This window comes from Lepisma saccharinum, chromosome 2 (assembly GCF_977018435.1).
Source record: "Lepisma saccharinum chromosome 2, izLepSacc3.1, whole genome shotgun sequence".
Taxonomy (NCBI): Eukaryota; Metazoa; Arthropoda; class Insecta; order Zygentoma; family Lepismatidae; genus Lepisma; species Lepisma saccharinum.
In genome coordinates this window covers 150,540,245-150,558,917 of record NC_139230.1, presented here as the reverse complement: position 1 = coordinate 150,558,917, position 18,673 = coordinate 150,540,245, and the positions used below count along the sequence as shown (strand labels likewise).

Genomic DNA, 18,673 nt, shown 5'->3' with positions numbered 1-18,673 from the left:
GCTACGTTTAAGGCTTTCGCTTTATAGGATAATAGTGACGATGAGGATGCATGGTAAATTATTGAAATAAAATTATTATTTCTTTGTGTATGTAATTATTAATTTTTATAATCATGTAAGTAAAATAATAACAACGAACATTGAAATAACCATTTCTTGCTGTGGATTCGAACCTGCGACACCTGACACTTCAGAGCGTGCTACGATAACAATCGGGAAATTATGCTTGTAAGTATTGTTTTCACCCAAAAACAGTTCTACCACCTCAAAAACATTGCTTCAATCCGAAATTATTGCATTCCTGCGAAAACGTATGTCAATCTCAATCAGTATTATCAACAATTATCACAAATTCCTGTAACCGAAATAATATTATATGTGTGAAATATAGAATTTTAGGTTGACATTTTTAGAAGGACAGCGGACCCCTTGACCATACCCATCCCTCTCCTCTCCTTCTCGCCCATGATGTCGAAGGAGGACAAAGAGGACTTTCATAATCGCTGATATTTAGTGTAAATACAAAATATCACTTGGAAGTTTGCTTTTGCCCCAGTGTGATTTGTTTTTTTTTAAATTTTGATTTGGCGATTTATGTCCACTTCATGAACAGTAATGCTAATCGAGACAGTTTAAAGTTGGATCCGAACCACTTGTGCCTCCACCTGGTATCGAACCTGGAATCCCTTGATTATAAAGCGGCGACGCTACCACTGCGCCATGGTTCCCTAGTGTGACTGGACACCTTCAGTGTAAGATAGACCCGATTAGGCGACTTAGCTCTTTTCTGTCCATTGAATATGGCAACACTGGTATGTTTCCGGTAAGGATCACCGGCAACGGTGCCGGCTAAACAGAAATGCCAAAAACCCGCCTCCTCCTCCCGCGGTCAGTCTTTGCCGCAACGCGAAGTCTTCCTTGCGTGGGCTCAGGGCCCTTTCCTCATGTTGCCTGTGGAGGGTACCGGATAAGTTCTCCTCTTGGCTTTTGCCGGTGTCAGAAAAAATGTCAGTCTGCAATGTTTACTTTACGACAATATTACCAGTTTATGTACGTAATAATATTTTAAGACGGGTTCTTCAATTCTTTATCTTTTGGTGTTACCTGCGGTAACAGCGGCTACATGCACGCCACGCCTCTGGATTTAAGCACATTCCTGAAACGTAGAACTTGATCAGGGAATTCGGAAGATATATCATCTTTGTGTCAGTTACAGAGGGCAATGCTGCATCTGAAGTTGTAGAAAGGCAGGGAGAACTGCTAATATTATCCATTCCCTTCTTCCGTTAAAAACAACTGAAGTGTTTAAATGCCCCATACCTTGCTCCATGGCAGTTGAGGTGCCTTATCATTAACATTTTAAAATCTGGTAGACTATGCAAGGTCACGAGTTAGAAGAAAAGCCAAGACAAAGCATTTTTATTCAAGAAAATGATAAATGTATAAAATTGTCCTAGCAAGAGAAGGAGAATTATTTTGACTTTTTCGGTGTCCCTTAGGCTTAGAGCTCCCACCCGCCTCTGATTTGACGTATTTGTTCAGATTATAATGCTAAACTAGAATATAAAGCCAGATAAAAACAAAAGCTTTTAATTTTATTGATCACAAAAATTAGCCTTTTCTATTTTTCTCTTCAATTTATTCCTTTTTTCGTATCAACCTCATGGGATGCGAGGCCAAGGGTGGTCGCCCACTTTGCCCACCCCTTGCTACGCCAATGGTTATACAACCTCAAGGCACCTGCGCCTAGCAAAAATTCAAATATTTCCATTTGTAATGGAATATAATGGCCGTTGGCAACACTGACAGTAGTGCTCACGTCTAACTGCAAGAACTACATAGTCTCACGGGCACCTGGGTAAAGAGAAAAACCTGGCAGGCATAGAGGCCTGTGCACAGCTGTGGCGTGAAGCTCGCTTGTGCGATGTCAAACACCTGGGCTTGACATGCGTGTTGCATATTATTGTAGGTGCACCTCCTTGCACCAGGTCTTGTGCAGGCCTCTGCTTGTAGCCCTGTGACAAAGAAATCTTCATGCTAAAGTTCTGGAAAATTTGACATTTGTCACTGAAGTTGTGCATGTTAATGGAGAGTTGACAGTATTTTGTTTTCTCAATATCTGATTTTAATGTTTTGTCACTCTCCTAAGGCTATGGAATGTACAAGTGTTACGGAAGTTAATTTATTACAATCCAAACCTTTGGAAGAGCCAATAAAATGCACTTTCGCATTTGGTTCATATGCTTTCTGTCTTAGCCATTGCATAACATTACAGGCATCTGAAGAAAGTAAAAGTTGCCCTTCCTATGCACAACATTTCTAAAAATGTTTGTCATAATTCCTGTACCAATATAACTACAGGTGCCAACTATCTTGCCAAATAATTCAACCCAGCTTGGAAAAATGTGTTTGGTCAAATTCTTCCGATTTGGAACCCATCTTGTTCATGCCAAAATGAATGAGACTGCATTCAGGTCCATCACCAATAAAGTTTCCGGTTGATGTAGATACTGGCAGCTTGATTCTATGAGGAATTGACCACATGGCTGGAGGCTGAGTGGGTATTTAATTCCTTTCTTTTTGGTTTTTAACCAGCATATTTACACTTACAAAAATAACACATGGCTGTCGTTCATCCAATTGGGGGGGGGGGGGAGGGGGCTGAGTAGGTCATTCTCCTCAGGATTACCATAGCTATTTAATATGTTGCATTAACTTTCAAACATTGAGAAATTTTGTGTATCCTCAAACCTACAATTCTGGCCTTGATTTAGAAATTTCCATCATCACTGCTGCTCCTTATCAGTAATGCAGTCCTACATGACCACTGTTTAAACAATTTAAGCCAATCATGAACTTTTACCTTGAGTGCAATGAGGAGGTTTTATCATGAACACTTAACACTCAATAAATGCAATGGAACTCTTTCTTTGTTCGGTCTCTCCTACCCAATCTTTTGACATTTTGCATTATATCAACTGTATCACATATGCTTCCTTTAAGTATTCAGCTATATGTGGATAGATTACTTAAGAATAAATATATGCTGTGTATACTGAAAAATCAAAATTGGTCCACACCTAGACGTAACCAAAAACCAATGTTATTTTCAGAATCAGGGCACTGATCTACATTAGAACAGATTATTTTATTTTTTGCTGCAGAACTATTGTTGACATCCTTTATTTCATCCAACACACAGTTTGGTACTTTACTCTATTTCAGAACATAACTTTTATTATGGCCATAACTTTGTTTGCCTACTCCTGCATCCACTTGTTGAATTTGCCAGGATACAGACTAGCACTGGCATCACACATTGTTTCAAGCATCTCTGCAGTGCTTGCATGGTTTACATATTCAGTCATTGTATTTCTTTGTAATATTCTTAGTTGTATTTCTTTGTAATATTCTTAGGTTAGATTTGGTGCTCTTAGTTTTCCATGCAGAAACTAATTTCACTCTCGTATATAGTTTAACAAACGGGTTAAGTTAGATAATTTAGGTTGCTTTATTTCCAGTTTCCTTCCCTTTAGGCATTTATGTTTTAAGTGTAGCATTGCAATTAACAAGCACAATAGCTTCCACAAACTATTTTTTTGGGAAATGCAGATATTTAACTTTTATTCAGAAAGCAATTGACACTTATAAGTGTATGTAACTGAAGGGAATAAAGTTAAATTGCTTAGTTTTGTTTAAATTATTATTATTTTCTTTTATATAGCAAAGTATCACACAGATCTGAAACTATTGTGTAGCCAGATCAGTGGCTTGTGGTCAGAATTATATTTTAAAAGCCTGACTGCATACTATTTTTTGTAGCATTTAAACATTACAATTTGAATTTTTCAATTGTTGGCAGGAAGGGGGGGGGGGGGGTCAATGCTTAGGAAAAGTTAAAAATCTTATGAACATAGTCTTCAAGGTTTTAAAGTAGATTAGGGCTTAAAACAGTATACACAGCCTTCTAAATATTAGCTACTGAAAAATGTTTCCTGTTTTAGGGAAGAGGAATCATGCCAGGGTAGATTGTTTGTAAATTGAATGTATATTTTCTCTATTGCTTGTAGATATTTTGTTAATTCAAGGGTGTGTTGAAGGCAATTTCCAATTATTGAAAAACACTGATGGCTTAAATCAATATTTCATTGAAAGTAGTTATCTCTCTCAATGTTGTTTCAAAACGACTTACAAATTCCTGTCCTTCCAGTAAATTAGTGGAAGTGAGCAAATGTAAACAGTAAATGAGCAACATATATTTTTTTTACTTTCAAATTGAAAAGTTCTGGCAAAATACTTGGTGTCTCAAGTTCAAATCACATTGAAAATTTAGATTTGTGGTGGTTGTCAAGCTTTGTGAATATGATGCTACAAGGGCAAATCGAAAAGTCTTGGCTCCAATTTTTTTCTGCCAGAATAATAAACATGCAGGGAAATCAAAATATAGGAAATGTTCTATGTACGTTGTACTATTTTTCCACATAGTCACCACAGCGGTTCAGGCATTTGTCCCATCGCACCACTAGTTTGGAGATGCCGCTGTTGTAGAATTTGGACAGTTGATCATGGAACCACTGCCAGATAGCAGTATTTGCTTTGTTGTAAATGAGCCTTCGTTCTACCAGGTTACGCCAAGAATTCATGAACGATATACAACGAAAACATAGCCTGCGTGGATGCAATGGTGAAAGGTGATCGGTGTGTGCATCTGAAGGACATTTTCTGAAGTGGATGAGGATGCCCAGACCGCTCATTGACATGAAGGTCTTCTGCCATTTTCGGACTTACAACACTACCACCGCACACTTCTCAAAGTGAGACACTTGTCCCCATACATCGGCTTCAGTTCCCTATGGATCTCGATGGGTGTTCATCCCTTGCTCCGTAGAAAATGAATAACACTTCGCTGCTCATACAACGTGAACGTGTTGAGTACCACAGCCATCTTTGCTAACTGACAGCATCACCGTGCTGTGGAGCAACTGGGAGTTAATGCTGGACTGTTCCAAGAAAAACATATTGCGTTGAATGTATATCTCGGTTTCTCAATCACACTGATATTTCAGCTGAAAAAAATAGAGGCAAGGACTTTTCAATTTGCCCTCATACTTTAAATGAAAGTAGCATGGTCTTCCAGTAGAGTGAAATGATTCAGTTTAGTTCTTGCAGATATGTAACGTACTCTATGTGATCAGAAGTATCCGGACACCCACCTGAAAATGAAGTACAAGTTTGGGCTGCCTTCCATCAGGAACACTGGCAGTCAATATGGTGTTAGCCTTGATGACAGCCTTCACTCTTGCAGGCATACTTTCAATCAGGTGTGGAAGGTTTCCTTGTTAATGGCAGCCCATTCCTCATGGAGTGCCGAAATGAGAAGAATAATTGATGTGGGTAGCATGAAGTCGGCGTTCCAAAACATCCCAGATATGTTCTATGGGATTCAAATCAAGCCTGTGTGCAGACCATTCCATTAGTGGGACATTGTTGTCAAACCACAAGCCCTGCAGTATGGATGACTGCTTGGTCATGTTGAAAGACACAATGGCCATCCCCGAACTGTCTTCAATGGTAGGCAGCATGAAAGCTGTTAACATGTCAATGTAAGCTTGTGCTGTGACATTGTCATGTTAAGCAAAGAGGACCAACCCCTCCAGCCACCCCTGAATTTCACTGTCTGCACTATACAGGCTGGTAGATGTCGTTCACCAGGCATTCACCACACCCACACCCTACCATCGGATCGCCACGTTGTGTACTGTGATTCATCACTCCACACAATGGTTTTCCACTGTTCTGTGGTCCAGTTTCGATGCTCCAAATGCAAGGCAGCATTTGCCTGTGTGATGTTTGGCTTATGGGCTGCTGCTCAGCCATGGAAACCTAGTTCTCGCACCGAACATTTGTGGTTCTTGGAGATCCTGATGCAGTTTGGAATTCCTGTGTGATGTTGGTGATGGATGATTGATGATTACACTGTATGACCCTCTTTAACACTCAATGGTTTCTGGAGGTCAACATGAGAGGTTGGCCTGCATGCTTTTGGGTTGTACACGTCCCTTCATGTGGACATGCACACAGTGGACCTAGGGATGTTTAGGAGGGTGGAAATCTCACGCACAGACTTCTTGTACAAATGTCACCCAACCACCTGACCACGTCCGGGAGTTCCTGAGACCATCCCATACTGCTGTCTTGTGTTGTCTGCAGACTACAGAGAGCGCTGACCATGTGTTCCATGCGGTAGATGGCAGTACTATGTCACCCTCGATGATAAACACACGTTTCGCTATGTGGCCGGATACTTTTGATCACATAGAGTATGTTTGAATTTCACTCTTAACTGATCTCCCTGTCTGGCAATATTAATTCTTCACTTGATTGTACTAACATAATCATTATCTTTGTAGCAGCTTGAAATGCATGAAAATATACAAGTTCCATTGAAGTGTAGACTGTGGCATCAGTGTTTTGGCTGTTGGCAAGCTGGCCATATGTCGGAATAGTAGACTGTCTGTGAATCAAGCATGCACATTTTCCATAACTAGCTTATAGAGTGATTTATTTAGCACATGGTACTTTTACACCCTGGAATCTTGTTTCAAATTGCCTTTGAACTTCATGTGCTGATTGAGTTAACACACCTGAATCATAAATGAATACACGCTGTGCAGTAGAAAACATTTGCTGAGCCATAACACGGTTTGAAAAATACACTAGAAAAATCTGGTAAGCAAATCACTTTTTAAAAACATTTATGGAAATTGTTTGTTTGCTTCGACACTCTTAAGAGGCCAAAAAATGGCAGAGAGTGTCTCACTTACCGATAGCGCAAACACTGATGCATCAGTTTACACTTCAATGGATTGCTCTGTATTTTCCCATTCATTTAACTGTGACACTTACAGTATATTTATAATATGGTTGAATTCAAAGCTTTCTATGATCAGTTTTGTTGAAAAAATTTAAATGTTTTGTATAGTATGGTATACACTACAGGTTGCATTGTTACCAATATATTACATGAGGATTTTAACTTCAGGCATTAATCTCATCCTCACACCTGTTGAACTCTTGATTATCTTGTGATCATGCACTGAGCCAAATCTGGATTTTGAACTATATATGCAACTACATATATTTTAAACTTACAAAGCTGGAGAGATACATTCAACTGAAATGAAATATGCACCAGAATCTAACTTGGTGTGAAATTATTTTGATGAAATATTTAGTTTACAAACCTCATTTCTGTGGTATTACCTGAAATCTCAACCATTTGAAATTTGCATTGTTTCAAATACAATTTTATATCTCAGAAACTAATGACAATAAATCTATAAATGATACCTCATTTCATCCAGCATAAGCACTACTGTAAGGACATGCTCATGTTAGTTACACATGGTATATTAAGTAGAAGTTTTTTTTTTTTAAAAAAAAGGACCCCCCCCCCAAATTGGACTTTGGTCCAATCTCCTCTGTTGCTCAAGAAAGCAATAACCATGTTGTCAGCTGTGAAGATAGTGGCCAGGGGACTCCCAAGGAGTACTGCACCTGGATTTTCTCACGAAACATGTAAAATCAACACAGAATATCATGAAAGGCTCCTTGAAAGCTCAGTGAAGACTGCCATCAGGACAAAGATGGAAAAGTCACAAGCAACGGTGTCATTTCTGCAGGATAACACCTGTCCACACATGGCTGCTCAAACCTTGGCAACAATCCAGAAACTTAAATAGAACCTTGTTCCACATCCTCCATACAGTCTGGACCTTTCACCATCTATCAGCTCTGTGGTCCCCTTAAAGAACATCTGAGCAGCCAAAAAGTTTTGGCACTGATATGTCATGTGTGCTGTTCAGTGCCAACCAAAGGACTTTTTCCTGAGTGGCATCTGCAAGCTTCCTTAGCACTGGCTCAAGTGTATTAGCAGGGAAAGAATTTTGAAAATTAGCTACTTTGATTTCAATAAAGAAATTACATGTATGGATCTATTTACTCATAACTAATATTTGGCCAAGCCTTGTACATAAACCAATATTTCTGGACCATTACCCAACAACAAAGTCCCAGTGTTATCAAGGATATAGAGTGATACTACTACATCAAAGCAAGTTTGTTCTCTGGCATGAAGTAGTGGACCCATGTCTCATCCGTTGTCATGATACACATGAAAGAAAGCATCACCTTCCTGTTTGAACCACAACAAAAATGTTTGTGCCACTTGTATGTATGTAATCTTGTGTTAATCCAGCAACAATTGTGGTACCCACTGGGTACACACTTTTGTATATCCAAGGTGCTTTCTGATGTTCTGTATGCCAGCCAACTCATGTACAGTTATTTGTCTCCTCTCCTGAATAAGTTTGTCGACACGTTCAATGTTCTCCTCCCTTCTGTTGACCTTGATTTGATAGCTGAATATAATATGCGTTTGCTGTGCCTACAAAAAGAAATTTCCCTTAAAATATTTTCCATCCTTGACGAGAAAGTGATAGTGTGCAATGTTAAAAATTGCACATTTAAAGGTCTAGGCCTCTCCCCACCCCTTTTCTATTGCATCATATTACCACAAGAACAATCAAATTACAAATGGCACATTTCAAAACTCATTGATGGTCAGAACCTTATCTAAGCCACAGTTTGTCTCCACAGAAACCTTTACAATATTAAAGGTCCCTGTGACAGATGGTATTGTTGCCATCCAAAATGATCTTTTCTTATTTCCTTATATGACTTTTGATATCTTCATGAGTTAGCAGAGATGTAAACTTTTGCTGGGCCACAAAGCCACAGTTGTGGACCTACCTTTGAAGCCACATATTAACAAATTAACCTGCTTATTATTTGTAATGGTACATCTGTGTCTATGTCAAGGTTTAGTTGAGGGCAAGACAGAGTGCTTGGACTGCCGCCTGTGCGTGAAGCGATTCAGTATTTGCATAAATCAAAAATGAATATTCAGATTTTCACCATTTATGTTGCATTTTTGCACAGGTTGATGTTAAGGTTCATGACTTGTTCTCACTATGTGCTTTATTATTACCAGGAAATTAACGCAGGTAATGTTTGACATTTTGATGGTACAAAATCACTTATTTTTTTATAAAAATACAATACATGTAAACGGAAGTGTCAAGCCTATCACTTAATAAAGGATTGAAATTTCTCTTCCAGGTTCTTCAAAAGCACAGGGAATGTGCGATCCCCAGCCTCCATAAAGTGTAAATATCTGAACATCAAAATGATCACACAGCCTGACAACACTACAGCTGAAGAGGCTGTAGAGCTTACATTGGTGGATGAACCAGAGAATGGCCGTTTGCCTGATGTCGTCGTCGAAAGCAAAATGTTGGAAGAACCACATGAAATTAAAGAAACCTATTTCACTATTGCTCTCCAGGTTTCAATCCCTTTCCTGATAGCAGGATTGGGAATGGTTGGAGCAGGACTTGTTTTGCATATTGTACATGTAAGTTTAAAAAGGCTGCACACTTGTTAGTATGTTGTTTTTGAGAAGTATCACTACAAACGGTAAAAAAAAGAAGCTTTGAGATTAAATATAGAATGGTTGAAAAGACCTTTTGTATCAGTCTTTTTCATGTAAAATTTAACCCCCTCCCTTTTACTTCATGACAGTTTGATAACTTACCAAATATTTATTTAAAGTTAGAGGATGTTTTCCCTAGTTAAGAGTACTTTAAAATAGTTTTTCTTTTTGAGTGCATGTATGTGCATGGTATGCATGCAAAATATGCAGAGCTGTGAACAAAATATATGTAAGAACTTTCTAGGAATCTTAAGAGGGTTTGGTTGCTTTTCTGGAAGTTTTTATCCAAAACTAAAATTACAGCAATTTCTGCTTAAAATATTAGCTTTGTTGATAGTTTTCAGATATCCTGTCATATGGAATTAACTGACACTTAAAAACTGACTTTATTTGTTGTTAAATTTCCTTTAATTCATAGGATAACAACAATAAATATCATTGTCTTTCTATTGTGGTTATTTTACCTCACTTTTTACCTTTTCAGTTAATCATGGTGAGGAGGATGAATAATGAACCAGTGATGGGAAAAACACTTGTGGCTTAATCAGGATTTGACCCAGGGACCTATGGCTTCAAAGCACATTACTGAGCATTCTGTATGGAGACTGGCTAATACAAATCATGAAAATATATATTTGCCACACTATTTTAGTCAAAGATATTTGTCATGATTAACATGAATTGCAGTAGGTATCTGCTTCTATAAGTATGTGTAAATTCTTTTAGTGGGAAACTATGAATGACAAATAATGTGAATAAATTGTATACTTAGTCCTGTTTTGTTGCAGTTTTCTTATATTTTGAGTAATCGAACTAAGTTCTGATTTTGCAATGAAGGGAGCAAAGATTTCATTTTCTGTAGAAGTTTATTTTTAATTCAGGCTTAGCTTGATATTTTTTAAATATTTTCTTTGACGATGTCCTTATCCAATATTTCATTGCTGCATGAGTTTTTTCCTCTTCCTGTTCATTGTTAGAATGAACTTTTTAGTAAATCCACTTTTTAGTGTTTTTTCATTATTTCTTTCAGGAATGGCCAGTTTTCAAAAAAGTTTCTGAAATGATGATTTTAGTTCCAGCATTATTAGGTCTTAAAGGCAATTTGGAAATGACATTGGCATCTCGACTTTCAACTCAGGCAAACTTAGGCCATATGGACACACCTAAAGATCAGTGGAGCATGATAGTTGGAAATCTTACATTAATCCAGGTATATATTTTTCAAAGTAACTTGAACATATGACTATCGATCATGTAAAGAAAAAATCAATATGCATTACACAATACGAAATTGTTTTTCATGATGTGAAGTAGAAATTTTAGCGTGCCTTGAGTGTCCTTAGCAATGTAAATTTTCTTCATTGATTGTTTGGCAGATTTGTAGTTTGAATACAGAATGTTAGTTGCCACCTGTTAATTTATTTTTGAATTGTCAAAACATGATTTGAAGCTTGAAACTCATTGGATATTTTTCCACATATATTAAAGTTGGATATTCAAAGTCCAAGTTAGAGAGCAATATTACAATATTACAGTTCCATCTTCATTTTTTAGCATAAAATATTAGTGGTGACAATTAAAATAATGGTGTCATGATTGACTTCCTTGTAATTATCATAAATGACATCAGCAGTAAAAGTGAGTGCTAAGTATATGTATAATTATTGTAAAGACATTTAGAAATTGTAGCTTTCCTGGTGACATGATTCAAACAAGTGTTCTCGGGTTACCAGCCAGGTTAAATAAATGTTAGCTTCCAATGTTTTGAGCACACACATTTCTCTCATCTTATGGGAATGATTCTCTGTTCAAGTAAAGACATTTGTAACCATATTGATATTCAATTTTCTTTTTTCTTAGTGTCAAGCCATTGTTGTTGGTTTCTTGGGATCTATCTTTGCCATTGTCATGGGCGTCATAATGGACCAAAATATGGTGCTAGACCATGCTTTTCTAGTCTGTGCAAGTAGTCTCGTTACAGCTTCTTTAGCTAGTTTTGTTCTTGGTAAGTGCTGTGTAAATATTGATGTTAATAGTGTAAATATTAAGTGGTATTAACAGCCCATTTCAAGATAAAATACTTTTCTTGTCTATATATAAGCCTATGTACAATAATATAAGCATTAAAATATACATTACACTTTTCTATGTACAGTAATTGGCACTTTTTTCAAACTATAAGGCCATGGAGGCCATAATGCTCCATGTTCTTAAATGCCTGAACATTTAAGCAAGATCAATAATCAAGAGACTAGGCAAGGAAACTGATGCAATAGTGACCACTCCTATAGACCTCAACACTAACCTTCCATAAAATATGGCTTCCACAAAGATGTTGCTCTTTCTCTCACTCTCTTCCACCCTTTCCCCTCCAGTGCAATTATCCTTCGTGCTCATTGTTACTAGAATTTGTTGAGGTTACACTCTGTATGTGCACAAGCATAGTCTGTAATGAGCAACATTGTGAACAGTGAAGGGATGAATTCCTAGTTGCCAGTTTGCCTGATGAAAGTTTGCCCGGAGAAGAAAAACCTCATTTTATGTCACGGTTTTAGTGTCATGCATTGATGAGTACATATATAGATACATACATACATACATATATACTATATAATATGCAGAGGCACCATAACGAATAAATAAATTGTCTGAAATTTGCCACTCTCCTTTTCCTCCAAACAATTGTGTTCATACGTTTAAGACCAAAATGTTGAGCAGCAAGAGTCTGAAGTGCTTAGTAGTCATAATTTCTCTGGTAATTATTTACAATTCATAACAAAAACAATAAAACTGCGAGTGAAGCGAGCAAGAACATTTTTAAATCCAAATATTTGCAAACTGAACAATATTGATTTAATGTGGCACCAAAAATTTGATGGGGTGTCATGGCATTCCCTTTTGGAGTTTTTTCATTTAGATTGTTTGGCACCCAGGGCCAACTTCCCCTAGCTATGACTCTTAACTTGACAAGACTGTAAGAAAAGCAGATATTGCGAATGAAGCGAGCAAGAAAACGTAACTTATTTTGATTTGTATAAAATTTGATATGAGAGGGGGAGGGGTAATTTCCCCTTTGTACTCCCCTGCAGCTGCTCTTGGCCGTCTGGAAGAAATAATGCAAGAAAGACGTGAGAACTAATTCCATCTTGAGTATCCTTTTGTCCTGCTACTCATAGATTCTACTAGTCTTGCTTTCTTTTACCTCAATGTTTGGCCCCCCCTGCCTCCTTGAATTGATTTCCGTCCAAGGTTGGGGAGGGGCATTGCCCATTGCACCCTGTGGTTGCGCCAATGCACCCCCTTCCCCTGCAGTTGCTTTGAACTTCAATTGGCTTGAAATACTTGATTTTCTTTAATATTTTTTAGAGTATAATATCGTTTAATAGCAGCAATAAATTCCTCTACACTAAATGTCTAGGTGAAAGTATAATGATGTAGGGACATGGACATCTGGAGGGGGAGGGCAAGAATGGCCACACCTCCCCCTTAGAAATTGAACGTCAACCTAAAAGTATATATTTCACATGTATAATTTGATTTTAGTCATAGTAATTTACATTAATGTGATAATTTCAAATTCAAATGGTGTTTTTTGAGTGGGCAACACTATTATTGGGGTAATATACCCCTTGCTTATCCCTCTGTGGAAAACGTCTGCGGACATCCATGATTTGTTGGGGGGGGCAATTGCCCCCCACCCCTTGCCCCCTCGTTCGCGCGCCTATGCTTGTGGTGTCAGTTCAATAATAATATTTTGACATTAGACTTTTTATAGCAACCATAACAATTTGTAACACAAGAATGAAAGCCTTTAATAATAATAATTTTATTCAATAAGCAATAACCTGACCTACTTGTTGTAACAAGTTTTTGCTTTCCTATGTCTGACTGAAATGAACACAATTAAAAAAATAGATTTCATCGTTTTATTAAGTTAGTATTTAAAAAAATAAGTTCTGAATGCTTGTGATTAAAAATAACTTCCTTATATCTATATGGAGATCAATATTCGTAAAAAAATGTTTATATATGAGTAGGGCCTGGGACTTTAGGTCCTATAAAGCTGTAAAATATGTATGTAATTATGTCATATAAATTGGAAAATATGTCAGAAAAATGCAGAAATATTCCCTGTAAAGCCAAAAATATGCACAACATTACTCTCGAATTTATCCCATACCCAATAGAGTAGAGTAGGGGCTGTAATGTACCTAATGTTATTTTTACTTTTGACTGATTTTTGTGAAAAGCAAAATAGGCAAGGAAATGAGAACGAAACTTCTTTACTTCCCATGCAGCAATGAGAGAGAACATTTTGCCTCAATAATGTTTGCATGGCTATCAATTGTGGGCAGGATAAAAATGTGTGGTATTATATTGTTCTGTACTAAGAAAAGACTGCATCTTTCTTCCTCCGTAATTTCCATATCCTGCCATCGACAATATGAACTATCCATTGGGCTAAAGCTATGAAGAAAAAAGATATGAAATAACCGATTATGTGTGAGAGAATTACAAAATTATACAGAAATGTCTTATTACAACAAAATTGAAGAAATATGTTGTAAAAATGCAAATTTGGTGAAATGTGTCAAAATATGCTTTGTCAAGTTTGTCTATTTCAGCTGATTTTTCGGGGTGTAAGGGGTACCTTCCACATAGGCACCCAAAAGTCAACCTCACTTCCACATAGTACACCCTGGACTGAAGACTAACGAGGCTCTGGCGACTGGCACTATGGCCAGTATAATTTTGTATGTGTTGTTCTGTTTCTTGTCCTTTTGTGTGCTGAGTGCCCGTTTACAGCCTCATCTTTTAAGTCAGAAGATTTTAAGATTTTTAGTTATGCAACGTTCGAGTTGTTATTTGTAATGATAAGGGGCTGGCCCCCGTATAATGTGACGGGTGCAAAATAGCCTTAAGTGCTGATGCACCCAAAATTTTAATTTCGGCTGATTTTCATCAGATATGTAAAGATCTCACCCCAATAATAGATTCAAAGCTAATTGAAAAATGTTATAACTAGAGTGGGGATCAATATGCACTAAAAAAGTGGAAAATATGCATGCATCTATGCACTAAAAACAAGTAAAATATGCATTCAAATATGCAAATTATGCACTAAAGGAAAAATATTGGCACAAAAAAAATCCTCGAAATACATTTATTTTTTAAAGTACTACACACACATAGTGACCATTGAAGGTAAAGACGAAGTAACAACAGATTCCATGTCAAGTAAGGTTGCAAAATCTTGTATTAAATTGAATTTACTATTTCCAGTTGTTAAACACAATATAACTAAAATAGTTAAGTGGTTTTGAATTTATGTAAATTGTAGTGCACTACAACATATCTCTCTAAATTGGTTAGTGAAATTTTTCCATTTATCAGTTAGTATATCCTTGTATGAAGAAAAGGTGCGCTCCACACTACAACTTGTCACTGGACAATATTTCAATGTAGCTACCATATTTACTCACGTATAATGTGCACTTTTTTCCAAAATTTTTGCCCCCAAAAACTGTAGTGCGTATTATGCACGGAATAATTCACAGCCAACATGAAACCGTACAGGGTAATTCCATAATTTTGGGACACTTGCATTGATTTTTCATGTTTACGGAACCCTATCATGTTAAATATTGTTGTAAAGCTTGAATCCTGCAGTTTCTGAATATGGAAACAGTATTCCATACAAGATAACAACACTAATGTGAAATGCAGTTGAAATAAGGTAATCAAAAAATGAAGAAACTTTCTGATTTTTATGGTACTTTGGATGAACGAAAACATAAGGAAAAAGATAATAAAAATAAAAATGTATTACTGGCCAAATAATATGACACACATGGAGTGTGTAAATTCCTTAATGGAAGAAATCTTGTGCTGCTAACTGCTATTTGGATGGTATAAATGTTAAATTAGTCACGGAAAGAAAAAGTATATATTTTGAAAAAGAAGGAATAAGCAATTGAATAGGTATGATGTCATTCACTCTTGATCAGCATAGCAAAAGCTTTACAACCTACAACAAAGAAAGCCATTTCTTGAAACTGGATTGTACTGCACATTATATATGAGATATAATTTTTTGTCACTTTTACCGATCCAAAACCAGAGTGCGCATTATACACGCACACACACTATACATGCATAAATACGGTATGTCCTCTTCACTTGTTTTTTGTTTATCAAGTACAGTTTCTATTGTTTACTGTTTGCAGATCTTGTTAGAATTTCTTAGGTGGATGGCAGTCTTCGTGTGCTGAACTACTTGATATTTTTTGTCACATGGTATCTGAAACAATAAAAAATATTTTAATAACTTCTGGATTCACACTGTTGCGGTTCACTAAAAACAAAGAGACCAAGTTGAGTATAAAAAAGAAAAAAAATATTATACTTACTTCCTTACAGCATACTCTGCAGAAAATCGCTCTCCCGTCCGTTTGTAAAGTAGGCTCTCCTATAATCCACTGTTTCAGTAAAACAATCTTCGATGATTTTTCCTTCGGCATCTTCACACAATGCAAACTACACTAATTCAACAGAGTATAGACTGTTTACAAGCATGGGATAATAATCCTTTTTCGAGCAAGGCCTCATCTCCAGGAAGCTATCAACTCGCGGCAAACCACGGCAGCTAGCGACCTGTTAAGTGAGATGAGTCAAGGCAAAATGGATAATAAACCTTTTCCTGCTCCCACAAAAATAGGCAATAATTAGGCTGGAGAGTTCAATGAACTAACTGATCTCTAACTACGCATTGGTAATGATCCAACTATACTGTTTAGGAACAGTTGACAGTTGAATTTTCTTGATGTTAGTGTGCAAAGTACCATTTCCTTGACTTCTATATCCGTTGTTCCCCATTTTCTTTGATGTTTATGCGATCTTACTTTGTTTCCCTGGCCGTGGCATGCGGTGAGTGTTGTGCAGTATGGCCGCAGTGCCTATTTCGTTCACTGCGGGGTTGTGGTGTCCTTTAAGTTCCTTTCAGAACTTTGTTGTTAGTCTCTTAATGACATCTTCTATCTTGTCAATTTCTAGATTTTCCTGGATTTGCTGATTGGTTGTGTATCTATCGTGGCCGCTGATAACTCTTGTAGCTTTGTTCTGAATTATCTGGAATTTTGCCATGAAGGTTTTTGCTGCATGATGCCAGGCTGGAATGGCATAGAGTAACGCAGGTCGTATCATCATTTTGTAAATCCCTATCCTTGTTTCCAGTGATAGCTGCAAGTTTCTGAATATGGCGTATAGTCCTCCTATTCGCTGATTTCCCTTATGATGCATTTCCTCTATGTGGATTTTGAACGTAAGTGCGCTGTCGAGCGTCAGTCCTAAATATTTTGCCTTCCTGGCATTTATTTCTTGTCCAAAGAGTTTCAATGTTTGTTGCTCTTGTCTTCTCCTAGCAAAGATGACTATGCTTTTTGTTGCGTTGGTTTTTATTCTCCACTTCGTTGTCCAGTGTTCGAATTCATCTAGCTGTCTTCTCAATGTTGCGTAACAGAACTTTAGTTGTCATCTGGATGCAAAGAACGTGAGTCGTTCGCGAAGAGCGCTGGGAAGCATCCTGGAACTATCGGAATATCTGCTGTATACAGGGCGTACAGTATATGAGCCAGGGTGGAGCTTTGGGGGACTCCTGCGTTGATGTTTCTGGCTAGGGCTGTAGCTCCTTGAAATGTCGAGATGAATGATCTTCCTCTGAGGTAACTTGCTAGGAGATGGATGTATGTGTCCTGGATTGGCATCTGGAATAACTTTCTAATTAGCCCTGTTATCCAGACTCTATCAAATGCACTTTCTACATCCAAGAAGACTCCGAGAGAGTAGTTCTTCCTGTTGAACTTTGTTGTTAGTTGGTCCACCACTCTTGCTAGTTGTCCTATGTGCAGCTCTGAACCCAAATTGGAAGTTGGGTAAGATGTTAGCTTCTTCCACTTGCTTCTGGATTCTCTTCAGTATTATTCTTTCCATGGCCTTGCTCAGATGTGATAATAGGCTTATCGGCCTATAGCTTTTTGGTGTCCTTGGATTCAAAATCTCAGTTGCCTTATATAGGCCAAAGAAGAAGGGTGGGGAAAGGGGGTGCATGTGTTCTGTGTCATTGCTAGGTATGCGCGAGGGAGGGGGGACCGTCCATCCTGCAGCGCATAAACAGAGGTTTTCGAACACCTGTGCTTGAAAATTTTACTCTCAGACACACTCCAGACAAAACATTAACCAAGTAAACAAATTAATTTAAAAAAAACTATCAATTTAATGATTTTTTTCACGTAATATGCATTTATATGCACTTATGCAGTAAATATGCACGAACACCTTAAATATGCATTTATATGCACTTTAAAACCCCCTTACTTCGGTTCGTAATGCTCTGAAATAACTTTAGAACCCAGTTGCATATTAATAAGAGGACCGGAATAAAATATGCAAAATCCGCACTCTAGTTATAACATAAAGTTCCGGGCCTTATATATGAGCAGTTTTTCAGCTTCACATACACACAGAGGCTCTATTTATTACAGCATTCCAAGCAGAATGCAATTCACAAAAAAAAGGTAAAGGTAAAGTGTTCCCCTGTGCTGAGCACCACGCCATGAAGGCGTATAGGGGGTGTGGGGGTAACGCCCCACACTTTCTTGATCCGGTCGTGAGTGGGGGTGATGTGATCAGCATCACGCCCCTGACCGTCTTTACCCCCCAGGGTTTCCCCCAGGTACCCATGTTATTCGACGCTGGGTAGGCGCCGGGGCTGCTTCCACCGTTAGAAAAGTTCCCGGATTTGAACCGGCCAGGGATCGAACCCGGGACCTTTAGCATGGTAGTCAGACGCATTACCGACTGAGCCACCGTGGCCACAAGCCTCTCTCAATACAAGGCTGTCTTACATAAACTATCGAAATTGCATACAATGGCAATATTAGATTTTTGGGATTCATTAAGCAATTTATACATAAAATAGGGATGGCCTCTTTTTTTCGAAAAATTGAAAATCTAAAAATAATTTTTTCGAAAATGAAAAGTGGAAGTAATATTTTTTTTCGAAACAAAAAACCAAAAAACTATTTTTTTTTGAAAAACTCTTCTTTTTGAAAAACAATTTTT

The 18,673-nt window shown here is 37.6% G+C and overlaps 1 protein-coding gene across 6 annotated transcripts in view; it reads left to right on the top strand.

The window, feature by feature from the left end:
• LOC145984144 (solute carrier family 41 member 1-like) overlaps positions 1 to 18,673 on the top strand; it is a 215,095-nt gene that overhangs the window by 155,636 nt on the left and 40,786 nt on the right. For all 6 annotated transcript variants that reach the window (XM_083117599.1, XM_083117600.1, XM_083117603.1 and 3 more), the window contains 3 exons: positions 9,181 to 9,475; positions 10,584 to 10,763; positions 11,414 to 11,558. In XM_083117599.1, the coding sequence (XP_082973725.1) occupies positions 9,181 to 9,475; positions 10,584 to 10,763; positions 11,414 to 11,558 (620 nt within the window). The remainder of the gene's footprint in view (positions 1 to 9,180; positions 9,476 to 10,583; positions 10,764 to 11,413; positions 11,559 to 18,673) is intronic.